Source organism: Leopardus geoffroyi, chromosome D3 (assembly GCF_018350155.1).
Source record: "Leopardus geoffroyi isolate Oge1 chromosome D3, O.geoffroyi_Oge1_pat1.0, whole genome shotgun sequence".
NCBI classification, from domain to species: Eukaryota; Metazoa; Chordata; class Mammalia; order Carnivora; family Felidae; genus Leopardus; species Leopardus geoffroyi.
The window spans coordinates 15,053,123-15,066,423 of NC_059339.1; the positions used below are offsets into that span (position 1 = coordinate 15,053,123).

At 46.1% G+C, this 13,301-nt stretch overlaps 1 protein-coding gene across 3 annotated transcripts in view; it reads left to right on the top strand.

Moving 5' to 3' along the window:
- Window positions 1–13,301, top strand: part of SUDS3 (SDS3 homolog, SIN3A corepressor complex component) — a 41,624-nt gene that overhangs the window by 11,095 nt on the left and 17,228 nt on the right. For all 3 annotated transcript variants that reach the window (XM_045457413.1, XM_045457415.1, XM_045457414.1), the window contains exons 7-10: window positions 7,599–7,694; window positions 8,677–8,738; window positions 8,900–8,921; window positions 10,091–10,196. In XM_045457413.1, coding sequence (XP_045313369.1) covers window positions 7,599–7,694; window positions 8,677–8,738; window positions 8,900–8,921; window positions 10,091–10,196 — 286 coding nt within the window. The remainder of the gene's footprint in view (window positions 1–7,598; window positions 7,695–8,676; window positions 8,739–8,899; window positions 8,922–10,090; window positions 10,197–13,301) is intronic.

Sequence of the window (13,301 nt, forward strand, 5' to 3'; positions counted from 1 at the left end):
TGTTTCAGAAAGAGTTGGTACAAAGTTGGCAGGAGTAGCCAAAGTGAACTAGTTTCCTGTAGAGGTAGTCAAGTTACTTAGACCCTGAGCCAATCCCTCCCTTGTCTTCTAGGCTTTAGTAATCCGCATACGGGAAGTCTGCAGTTGTAGGCAAGCGGAAGGGAGAAGCAGCGGGGGCTGTTGTTCTGTCGCTGTATGTATACCGAGGAATCTTAGAATATGGGGCGGGAATTGACTTGAACTAGATATTTTGGAACTTGGCAAAATTTCTGTCAGCAAATACTGCAGGACAAGTCAGTGGTGAGTTCGTCACCTGGATGGGTAAGAGGCATGCCTTCTGCACACCCCCATATTTAACTCTTGCCATGTACAGAAGGTGCTGGGGCTCTGGCATGTCTGACGTTAGTAGGGGTCTATAAGAAATGCGTTGTTTTCATGTTAAGTCCTTGGGGCAGAGTTTAGAAGTAACTGTTAAGAAGTAGTATTTCTCTTTCTGTATTTCTGGTGCTGTGACCCAGTGGGGCCCTTCGACTGACATAAACTTCTGGCCCCAACCCCCATGATACACCCACGAGAATGTGGTGTATCTGAAGTGAGGGTCTGGTTCTTCAGAAATCTCTCCCCTGGTACACTTCCTTATTGAAAGACTCAGCAGAAGGAATTATGTCCTTGAAGGCCTCTGGAAGTGTCTCAAATGTTTTTTCGGTAAGAATGCGTGCTAAAATAGCATCTTCAGACAGTACCATCTTGTTCTTGTGGACATGCTTTGTTGATTAGACTGCCAGCCCTGTGCTGCCGTGTTCAATACCAGTCTGTCTGTTTTCTGACCTGTGTACCATTTTCTTTGACGGTGGCCGTTTCTGGCATTGATGCCTCATCGCTCTCTGCTAGAGCCACCAGATGTTCGGGAGTCTTCATTAGGCTAGTGGGAAATATCGTCAGTTTATAGCTGCTCCCTTTCCATCTGCAGGGAAGGATATCATCACCTTACCTGTGATTTGGCATCCTGATTATTGACAAGCAGTAGACATTGTTTGGCCAGGCCGTTTCGCAGTCAGAATCTTAACTGGGACAGGAGGTGTCCCCAGTGACTTGAGGCTGAACCTGCCAGGGTAGAAAAGACAAATAAATGTGGGGAAGTCATTTGTAACGCAGTAAAATAGATTGCACAAGTGCTTAAAGCTAGCCATGGGCATTAAAGCTACTGATGTCCTTCCTCAAGCCGTTTGGTACCCTTGGTATGGAAAAGCTCTGCCAAGGTAATGATAGAGCGTCGGAAGAAAAGGCAGTGGAGCTAGAAGGATAATTAGTGTTCCCACAGATGGTGCCGCTATGGTGCTGGATGAAAGGCCTGATCTCACTCCTCTCATTGAGTGACTCATTTCACCTTTGTGGATTGATGCCCAGTATCAGCATTGGCTGGCTCTGCCTGGAAAAGATAGTTTTTTAAAATCTCCTCTTCTGGTCCAACGTGAAGATCTCTCGAAAAACAAGGCTGGAATGAGAGGCCGATGGGAAGCTTGGACCGAATAACCTGTTGGGAACGGGGAGAGCCAGTGACCTGCTCTGCCTGAACAGGCCTGAAAGCTTTGCAGTCTCTGTGGGGGTTAGTGGGAGGTTCTCCACTGCCCAAGCTGCTCTTGAAGAACTTAGGACAGCAGGCTGTGCGGGCGGAGAGATGTGCTATCGGTAAGGAAACCGGGATAACCGAGGATCAGCGCTCCTCCAGCTTGGCTGTGTGCATGGGCCACCTGGGGGTCTTGATAGGTGCAGCTCCTGCCTCAGGTGTGGGGGGGGAGCCTGCGATCCTGTATTTGTAACCACCTCCCAGGGGCTGCTAATGCTGTTGGCTGGACCACACTTTTTGAGTAATGAGGACGTGGGTGGGGTTACCTGAGTGTGAGTTTTCTCTGCAGTTGAGGCCAAGGTTATGAGTAACCCAGATAATCAGTGAGAATTTAATGAGCTTTAAAATGTGGGGCGCTCGATCGTTTTTCATCCATTTGTCCACTTCCTGTCTTGAGGATAGCTGCCTTTTCTCCTTTCTCTTAACAGCCTATCTCCTTGGTCTCAACAGCCACCACCCGCCACTTCATTTTTTTTGTAATTTTTGCCTTGCCAGGGGCATGTTCCAACCCTCAGGTCCCTGTGGATGCTACTCGTGACCCCATTAAGCCTGGGAGTTTCCTTTAGAAGATAACTGGATTTGTAGGTGGAGCCTACGAGTTAAATTTTTTTATAATAATAAAATTAAAATATTAAGATATGCTAAAGTACTGTCTCCTGAGTACTTATGTCGAGCCAGGTATTACATAAAAACACTGGAATTCCTCATTAGGCTGACAGATGTGGACGAATCCTGGCCCTCTCCTGAACTTGGTTCTCTGGTGGGGTTTTCTCATTTAAGAAGGCGATGGGAGAACCTATGTTTAGGAAGGAGAATGGGAGGTTTGGTGCGAAGGTCGGATGATATAACGCCTAGGAGGTGCTTCAGAGCGTGGCTGGGGGCTGCACACAGAGCCAGCACTTAGGGATTGGGAACTTGTAGCAGTTTTCAGTTCCTGCAGCTCCCTTCGGTGGACTTGGCGGAGCAGCCTCAGAGGGACGGAGACACTTGCTCAAAGCTCCCCAGTGGGATAGTGCTTACGCCACAACTGGTCTTAACCACCGCATTGTCCCAACTTCCTACCATGGAGATACCGTGGATTCACGCGGTGCTGAGTGATTCGTACAGTGAGGCTAATACTGGTCCTCAAGGAGCTTGTATTCTGGTAGTGACAAGACTGACACAGCTCCTTTGTCCTGCCCAGAGTAAGGCGGTGTCCAGAGAGTAGGCTTCTAAATGAAGGTAAATGTTTGTCAGGCTTGTTTTTAGGGATTGTAAGACCTTGCAAGGGTATGTACATGTGGTTGTACTGATGCGGGCGTGGTTTCAACCACGAGGAACAGATGCCAGTGAGCAGGGAACCTTGGAAGCCCCGGCAAGGAGATGAGGCCTCACACAAATATCTGGGCAGGGGGAATGCCGGAGGTGACCTGGATTTGGGGTGGAGCGGGCTCGGTGCCCAGAAGCTCTTTGCTGGCACTGCCTTTGTGGGATCCAGGTGTTTTCAGTGGTTGAGGGTGCAGAGGACGGCTTGATTGGTTCACTCTTGTAATACCATCCCTGTGCTCCTGACAGCTTTGGCCTAAGGGGGATGGGGCCCTTCACCCTTCATTCCTACCCTGATTGGTTGGTCACCGAAGACCAACCTTCGACCGAAGACCGAAGATTCTTCTCTCACCTTCCCTTCCTGCCCCCATCTCCTTGATTTGTGATGCTGATGAGCTGGCCAGCCCCTTAGAGAGGGGCCAGGATATGCTGGACTTTGCTCTGGGCCTCTAGGTTTGCCCTATGTTGCACTGCCCCCTGGTTTGTAGCCAGTCTGTTACAGTGGTTACCCTGCAGTGGCTTGTTTTTCTGCCACTTAATGTTCTTTTTCTTAAGGATACTCCTTTGAGTCACTGCAGCTGTGGCTAAACAAGTATGGTTTTGTTTTTATTTATTTTTTATTATTTTTTTTATTTAACGTTTATTTATTTTTGAGACAGACAGAGAGCATGAACGGGGGGAGGGGCAGAGAGAGAGGGAGACACAGAATCGGAAGCAGGCTCCAGGCTCCGAGCCATCAGCCCAGAGCCTGACTTGGGGCTCGAACTCACGGACCGCGAGATCGTGACCTGAGCCGAAGTCGGACGCTCAACCGACTGAGCCACCCAGGCGCCCCTGTTTTTAAAGTTAAAGTACGTTCCAGTGAAGCTTTTGCTGCATTTATGGGCTGTAGGCAAGTGTGCTGTTGGAGTGAATGATGAGGCCTGGAGAAGTAAGGAACCCAAGGCCAGTGGGGAAGTGGTAATTGCCGGTGATTAATGTTATCAGGAATATCTCTCCATAGGGACTGGTGCTGCAAAGGCTCTGCCCAGCACTGATTCAGTCTAAGCTGCCACTTCTTAGCCAGCATACCTGGTGCTACTTGGAGAGTGTCTGTGTCTGTCAGATACGGCCATTCGTGCTCTCCTTGCTGGTGGGTAGAGCAGGAGGAGTTATGCTGTTAAATGTCATATGTACAAGGTGGTTTGGAGAGGAGCTGCGTACCTGGTCTCAGCCCTTGTCCAGTGTTTCTGCCTCCTGTACTCTCCTGCCTCGGTGTGTTTGGTATTCAGTTAGGTCACAGAGAGTATTGCCATGGAAGCAAACCTACGAAGGGTCCTGGGTGTTCTGAGAGGCTTTCTGATTTAAGCCAGGTAGAGTAGTGTTGGGCTCGTCTGAGAGGAAGACTGATTTCCTGCTCAAGTGCTTTCTCCAGGGCTGCCAGGCTCCAACATCTGAGTGTCACTTCCGGAAGTCTGACTTTTATGGTGTCCCCAGATTGAGCCCCTTGGGCCTCTTACTGGCCAAACTCACAGGAGACTGCTGTTACAAACTCAGTACGCCAGCCTGTTGCTTCTTGTGAGAAGTGGAACTTCTAGGTGGATTCAGACCTGGGTCAGTCAGATATCCTTTCTTTCCCTCTGTGAAAAATCTACCTCAGACGGCTGGAGCGACATGAGTGGAGTCCATAACGTAGCTTCGGAACTACAGCGCGTGGTACTTACGTGTTGATCTTCTCCACGAGTCACGTGGCCAGGCCTGCTCCCTGCTCACTCTCCTGGCTGGTGTTGGGGATGGCCTACTACATCTTGGAGGCTTTTTTGGAGCACCTTCCTTCTGCTGAAGCAGTCTTTTGGATGAAAATTGATTAGGTTATTGTGGTGGCTAGGCTAATAAAATGGATTGATTTTTGCCATTTCATAAGAAGAATTTGATTATATTTTCTGATTTGTGAGTGATGCAGTTATGATTTTCTGAGCCTATTGGCCATGATTAGACCGGGTTATTCCCACATTCTCTCAGCTGTGCCTTGACTGGCTCATTTCCATCATGTGTGGCCCACCCTCCCCATGCCTTAGACTCGGCAGCCCAGAGGGCAGGGCACAGTCAGCCATTGTCTTTGGTGGACCATTCATTGGTGTTCATGTGCTAGGTACTCTTTCTCTAGTGTTCTTTGGGTTGGGCGAGCTCCCTTCACACCTTGATTTTTGAATTAGGTGTGAATATTGCACAGCCTCACAGTTGACATTGGTTGTCTTCAAGCGTGTAACTTCTATTTCATTCAGCTGTTTGTACCTTGACTTTAAAAAAAAAATTTTTTTAATGTTTGTTTATTTTTGAGAGGGAGAGAGAGTGCAAGCAGGGGAGGGGCAGAGAGAGAGAGACACACACAGAATCTGAAGCAGGCTCTGGGCTCTGAGCTGTCAGCACAGAGTCCGACGTGGGGCTCAAACTCACGAACTGTGAGATCATGACTTGAGCTAAAGTCGGATGCTTAACCAGCTGAGCTACCCAGGTGCCCCTGATTTTTTTTAAAAAGATTTTTTTGTACAGTGCTTTCCTGGCTGCAGATGGCATAGTAAAAACTAGCATTGATTGAGCTCTCGACGCCAGGCACCATGTTTTAGGGCTTTACTCGTATCTCACGTAAGCCTCGCAGCATCCTGTGAGGGAAGTATTACTGATAATTCCATTTTATAGATGAAGTAACTTGACACAGAGGATTTACCTAGCCCACCTGAGGTCCCACAGCCACGGCAGGGATTCACATGTACCAGCCAGTAAGTAACTGGAGGAGTGCACCCTCTCGGTAGAGGGGGAGCCGTTTCCAGTAGAGAGGACTCCCCTCCCCGCTGTCTCCTGGGGCGGGTGTGTGAGTCCTCCTTCCTTCTACCCCCCACTCCACGCACACCTGTACACACACTTATCAGGACTGCACTTCCCCTTCACTTAAAGGGGCGAGAAGTCAGCGTTGCCCGTTTCCCTTCTTAAGAGCAACACGCAGAAATATCTTTTGGCTTTGTGCTCGCGACTATTAACTTGGCAGCTCCTGCACAGTGGAAGAGGTACGCTTGAATTCCTTGCCACAGTGGAAGGGCTGGCTACACTTGAATTCCGTGAGGCTGTCCGTCTGCCGTGCCGAGGGGATGCGTGGTCGTGGATGAATGGTCTCCTCATGTCGTCGTTGTGCAGGAAACTCTGTGACACCCCTGCCACAACTATGGCTTAGGTGCTGGGGTGGAATTCAGGTGTCTCTGGGGAAAACGTGCCATACGGTGTGGCACTTGGTAGCAGAGGTTTGTCCAGAGGTTTGCTCTGGTTGTTTGGAAGGCGGTGTGACTCTGGAAGATCATGTAATGGGGAGCGTGGCGCTGGCTCTCAAGGGGTGTCGTGCAGGAGTTTGCCGGGCTGAAAAGAGGGGGCCAGGCAGAGAGGACAGAGGGCAAAGGCTTGAAGGCATAGTAAGGCGTGTGCCCTTGGGTGACAGACGAGCTAAAAGCTCTCACATGGTGTATGTGGGAAGGAAGGAGAAGGGGCAAGACCAGAAAGTGACCCGGGCTTTTTTCCATAGAATGTGGCAAGCCATAGAAGCATTGAATAAGAAAGGGGATGTGTTGTAGAAGGATCTGATGTGCGTCTTAGGGAAATTGCTCTGACGGAGATAAGAATAGGATGAGGGAATGGAGTTGAGAAGTGGTTTAATGGCAGAACTGCCCACGACCTGGTGAATATGATGCTTGGGTGAGGGAAGATAAGTCACAATGACAGAGTGCCCTGACCAAGAGGGATGGACAGATGTGATGTCCCCAAGACTCGGGAGAAGAGGCAGCCATGGGAGGTGAGACAAAAAGTGAGAGTGGATGGTGTTCCCGGGCATAGGTTGCCATTCAGAAGGGTGGGGAAGCTGGTATTGGTGACAGAGGCTCACTGGGACACAGGCTGAGAACTGACTGGACTCTAGAGGTCACCAGCAGAAAGGAGCCCAAGGAGGCAGGTCAGGTGAGGGGAGATCTGGGTGGTGATGGCAAGGGGAGGAGAGATTTTAAGGTAAGGAGAGTCAACAGCAGTGTCAGACTGCAGAGAAAAGTCAAGAAGAATGAAAAAGGCCTTTATTATGAGCCTTCATTAGATCATTCTTGATAGTTAAGTAGCTAGAAAACGTTACAGAATAAAATGAAACTGAAGAGTCTAAGTTTGTAAATGAAGATGTCCTATAAAGATGTTGGTGCTGAGACCAGTGACCTTTCACAGAGCCTTGTGCACGCATGTGCTTCAGTTTCCCTCCCTCCGTGGGCACTGCAAGAATTAGTTGACCGAGATGACCCGAAGGTTCCTTCTGATCCCAAGAGCTACCACTCCGTGGCTTCTTAATTTGAGGGAAGAGGAGGAAAATTCTAGTTTTTGGGGTGCTGGAGAGATGCCTGCAGTGACTCTACAGGTAGACCGCAGGGTGGGGCTGCATTTTGGTGGGGGGCGGGGCAGCGTGCACTTAGGCCATCCAGTCTGAGTCTTCAGGATAGCCCTCCTCTGAAGTCTGAAATGGATGTCTGGCTTGGGCCATGTCCGGATGTCCCCAGTAAAACAGTTCTGATTGGGTGGCTCTGGGGCAGATATTTGTACAGTACAGCAATTCTTACTGACTTCAAGTGGTAGTCGGATAGATTTACCCATTCAATTCTTGCCACAGATTCTATGGAAGTGAAACCCATCATGACCAGAAAGTTGCGGAGGCGACCAAATGATCCTGTCCCCATCCCAGACAAGAGGAGAAAACCTGCTCCTGATATCCATTTGCATCAAGCCTTAATTTTTCATCAAGCTGTTTTTCTTTAGACTGAATCTTTTGCTTATCTGTTTGCTAGAATATATATGGCCACTGTCTTACAGAAATTGTCGTGATTGGCAAGCGTGTGTATTTACCCATGAGCTAGGGAATGGCCGTTTTACTGTTGAGTCCTTAGTTGCTGCTGCTTCCAGTGGGAGGGGTTTATAGATAGCAGTTTTTGGAAAGGCACTTGGTGTTGGGAGTTCAGCCTGGTGTTAACACTTGGAGATTCAGGGCGACCTCAGATTACACGTGCCTTAATTTTTCTACCTGTAAGACAAGGACAGTGATACCTATCTTTTGTACCTCTGTTATCTACATCCTGAAACCAGTGCAATGCAAATTGTTAAAGCGAATGAGATTTCAGTCTCATAAAAAAGCCCTTTAGTCATAAAAATGGGAGTGGGAAGAGAGCACGCATGGCAAAGTTCTGTTTCTTTGTTCTTGGAGAGGATAAGTGGCCATTGCACAGAATGATTCAGTTGTTTGCCACCAAGAAAGGGTTTTGACTTCAGGTACCTTTGTCTTCACAACCGAGGGTTTAAGTTACGTGGGAAGGACAAGCCCACGCCTGTGTGTGTGTGTGTGTGTGTGTGTGTGTGTGTGTGTGTGTGTGTGTGCGCGCACGTGCAAGGCTTCGGATCTTTAGAACAAGAGCACTTCATAAACTGAGCAGGAAGTTCTCCTGGTACCGTGTCCTGTGCTCTCAATCTTGTAGTTTCTGAACGACTTAGAGACGCTTGGAAGAAATTTGTGAATTTATTTACATACCTGGGCACCACGACATTTAGTAGAATCAGCAACTTCCGAGAGGCACACTGTTTTAGAAACAGCACCCGACACAGTCACACTGTAAATTCTAAAGTTCTGGTACTGTTTTGTTGATTTCTGCTTGCTTGGAAGCCATGGCCCTTGGACATGTTCCTTTAACTCTCAACACCCCAGCTAAACTATTTGTTAACAGATGAACAGATCATGGAGGATCTGAGAACGTTAAATAAGGTACGGTTTGATTTTTTGATTTATTTGAAAGCTTAGGCTTGGTAATGGCTTTGTGCTTCATGTTGTTCGTGTGTTACTTGTTAAATCAGTTTGATACCTTTGACACATGAAGTTGCATCTGAAATGATTTGTTCTAAGATTTCTTGTTGTTCTTCCTACAGCTTAAGTCACCCAAGAGACCAGGTAAGTGCACAGTGTTACTGGCATTTGTGCAATCTTTTTATCATGTTGTTGGAAAAGCATGCTTCTATCTCACAGGCATTTGTTGCACTTTTCAAAAATAAAATGTTATTTGCCTAAGAGCAGTCATCATGAAGACTGAAGGGAACCTTAAGTGCACCCTCCCCTGATTTTTTTTTTTTTTTTTTTTTTCTAGCCCCGCTATGTTGAAGCTATTTTTGCCTTTACCTTAGGATTTATTGTAAAAGAGACAGTTGATTGATTGGCTGGTGAAGGTTTCCTTCTGTGTAGGCCTCAAGGTACAAGATTTAAGTCTGCCTCCATTTCTGGAAATGAAACCAGAAGGATTTTTCAGCATTACTTTCTGGAATTGAGTGCTAGGCAGTGCTGTTCCAGTGCCTTTTCACAGCCTGGCTCTGGTAAGGGACTCAGAGTCCTAGTTTATAGAAGAGGCCAGCCCAGTGTTCATGGTGGTTCCTTTCAGAGTGGCACTCGAGAGTCTGTGCTAGGCTGCAAGATAGAATTCTGAACGGGCAAGGCATTGTTACGTTTTAAGCACTGTGATTACTCACACATCTCTCTGCTCACCAAGTCTTGTGGAAGGAAACAAGATTCTTTTTTCTCTTAGTAATTTCCTTCTGAGGGCCACCATTGTCTGCAGAGAGGTCCTGATTTTCTAAAGGCATGGTGGGGAGGGGTTTGTATAAAGTGTATGAATTTAGATCCTTTGAACCACCGGCAGTTATGACCACTATGTTAACTTGACTCTGTACACACATGGTGGCCTGCTCTACCTAGTAAGTAAAAAATCATTCGAGAAATGAGTTCAGTTTTATAAAGAGATTTTTCTAATTTTTGCCGTTCAGGGCTTCTGATCACTGGGGTTTTAGTCCTTCTCTTAGGGACCTTGGGCAAATCCCTTAGACTGCATCTCTGGTTTCTCCTCTGTTCAGTGAGGTTAACCTGTGCCTCGCCTACCTCACAGGGTTGCCTTGAGGAGCAAGTCAGGCATAATACACAAAAATTTTGTTGAATTCTCATTTTTACACCCCTGAGGAGTTAATGATCGAGTTTATTACCACTTTTAGTAGCATTTCAGTTAAAGCATGTTAGCTGGTGGACCCACATGCTTGTTACATGCTTGGTCACTGAAATATCTTTGCTTCCTCCAGCATCCCCGTCCTCTCCTGAACACTTGCCTGCCACGCCGGCAGAGTCTCCAGCCCAGAGATTTGAAGCTCGGATAGAAGATGGGAAACTGTACTATGACAAAAGATGGTATGTTGTGGAAGATCACAGATTACTTGCAGGAGTCTCAAAAGAACATCTTGGAAGAGGGCTGGGGCTCTCGTTATCGCTGAGCATGGCTGCTGCTTAACTTACATACTACTGAAGTGGAATAACATTTAAAAGTGTGTCAGGAGTGGGGCACCTGACTGGCTCAGTCGGTGGATCAACAGCGTGGGACTCTTGATCTTGGGTCATGTGTTTGAGCCCCACATTGGGCGTAGAGCTCACTTAAAAAAAAAAATGTGTCAGGAGTCATTTGATCATTAGATCTGTGAACACAGCGTTCCCCAAAAACGTGTTCTGATAGGGACCCCTTGTCCGTGCTACTATCATCGTGCTAGAATTTGCAGGCCTCTGTCTCTGGTGCTACCCCTGTGGACTGAGGCCAGGTCCCTCTCTGCCTTCTCTTAACTCTGCCCTTGTGCACTAAAATTAATAGGTATTCTGTGGAAAAAAGGATTTTGTGGTCAGATGAGTTTGGGGTATGACCATGTTAATTAAGGTAATTGGGTTTCTTCATTGTCGTGCTTTTTTGGGTTATCTGATATGCTAATGTGCATTGTCAGTTTCTGAGATGTTATCAGATATTACTTGACCCCAGGTACTGTTTTTGCATGCATCATTTTGCTATACGAATGTTCTAGGAAACATACTTGGGGGAGTTGAATCCTAAAACATTACCAGTTTAGACACCATTTTTTTTTTAAACCGTTATTTGCATAATTTTCTTAGCTGCATGTGAGAGTATAGGTATGATTACCTTAGCTTTTTAATACGCCAGAAATAATTTCAGAATAAAGACCATTTGACACCTTCAGACCACCAGCATTTCTATCGGAGAGGAGAGAGTAAAGCAATATGAAAGGGCTTACAAAGTCGTTCACTTACTCCTTCAACAAATGTTACTATCTGTTCTGTAACTAGGCATTCTACTAGGTGTTAAGCCACCCTGGATCCCTCCTCGTATCACAGCTCCTTTATTCTGATAGATCCCTTTTATTCACTGTCCATATGCAGGCACACTTAGTTTATGTCATGGTGGACACAAATTTGCATTCTGAATTTTCACTCGTTTGTGTGGAGAATGTTTATCTGGGGTTATTGCATACTTTCTGTACTTATCATTTATAATCGCTATCATTTATAACCTTTTGAGTTTCAGTGTATTTAACCTAAAGTTCCAAAATTAGAGTAATGGCTATTTAGAATTTTTTGAGCTTTGTTAAAAAAAGTGCCCAAGATTGTTAGTTGATTACAATATAATATCACACTTATGAAGTTGGCAGAAATGCTTAGAAATGTAGTCATGGTTGAAATAATCCCGTTCCACCAAAATATCAGGTTACAGTAAGTTAATTACCCAGTAGATGGTGAAGGCCTCTGTGAGCCTGATCTTAGTGACTTCTGCCGCTCTCATTTGACTATTCTCTGGCTTTCTTCAAAAAGTCCAGTTATATTGTATCTTAATATTGCTTATGAGAACATTACCACTAGGTGGCAGGCCCCAACAGGTCAACACGCTGAGGGGCAAAATAAGATGAAAAATGTTTCTAATAATGAAAACCAAATAACCTTTAAAGATCAAGCCCGCACATAAGAACTGTCCTCAAAAATGATGAGATTTATCACTAACGTTTTTACGGATCTATGAGTCTTGAAGCCATGTGATATTTCAAATGATGTTCATTTTGTAATTGCGTTGCTTCAGATCTTCTTTCTAAGGCTTAAGTCTCAGACTTTATGAGACTTGTCTTGAGGGTGAAATGCAGTAAAATAAAATTCTTGCTTTTCTAAAGAAGGGATCCATGGTGCCTGGCATTTCATAACATAAACAGAGTGGTGAGGTTAGATGTGCTAGACCTCCTGAGCATTTTGAATGAATTTTGCTGTCTTTCTCATGGTTGCTGCAGAAATTTTTAAAAGAAGGTCTCGGGGCGGGGGCGGCGGGGGGTGGTGGCACCTGGGTGACAGTCCTTTAAGCTTCTGGTTATTCATTTTGGCTCAGGTCATGATCTCAGAGTTGTGACATCGAGCCCTGCGTTGGGCTCTGTGCTGAGTGTGGAGCCTGCTTGGGATTCTCTTTCCCTCTCTCTCTGCCCCCTGCTCAAATAAATAAATAAACTTTAAAAAAATTAATTAAAAAAAAAGGTTTCTGGGAGCATTTTCCTTCTTCAGTGAATTTAAAGTTGCTTGTGGTTAAATATTGAGATTATTTTCATCTGTATTCTGTTTTTCACTTCTTTGGCTTTGGCAGTCAGAGTTGATGACATGTTTGTTGGAAGGTGGGTCTCTCCTTTTCCTGCCGTATCATGTGAGTCCTGGCCAATGCTCTTGACCAGCGTGTAGCTGGCCTCCTCTCTCCCCAGGCTCTTGATGTCTGGCCTTTGTCAGGTTGGGGGCTGTCATCCTTCCTTCTTCTGCACCAGTCCTGAATCTGAGAGGTCAGCACACTGCTTTATGCTCTTTGCAGTGGTGTGGAGTATTTTGGTGCGACAGTATTTCTGGCAAAACCTGTTTCATTGAGTTTTCAATGACTTCAGCAAAATGAGTGTGATTCAGGCTTCCCATCTCTGCGTGAACACTTATCAAGCAAGCTACGTGTCGTTTTGAAAGATAAGCATCTTTGCTTTGCCTTGGTCCGGTAGTGCTTTTAAGGCATTTTATGTCCTGCTGTAAGTCTTCCTCACATTTTGATTTGGACTAATGATCCTTCTTAGCAAGTACCACGAAAGTGGCTGATATTTTAAGATAACTAACTGATGGTGCCGGCGGACTGGTTTATCTCTCTTTACTTTAAATCTGGGGCTGCTGATGTGAATCAGGAACGAAGTCCCCCTGCTTCCTCCAGTCTTTGACTGACAAAGACTGTTGAGACGGTGAAGATTTACACCTGGCATCGGGGCTCCTTGAGGTTCCAGAGCTGTAACATGGCATTTAGTTTTTTTGGGAAATGAAATGTTAATATCAGGGTTCCCTGTAGGATACAAAATTAAATTATTTCTACCTCCTCCTTTTTGACCTATGTTTTAAGGAAATTGCTTTCTTCCATGATGGTAGTGTTGATTCTAGTTCATTGGGTTTAACAGTAGAAGC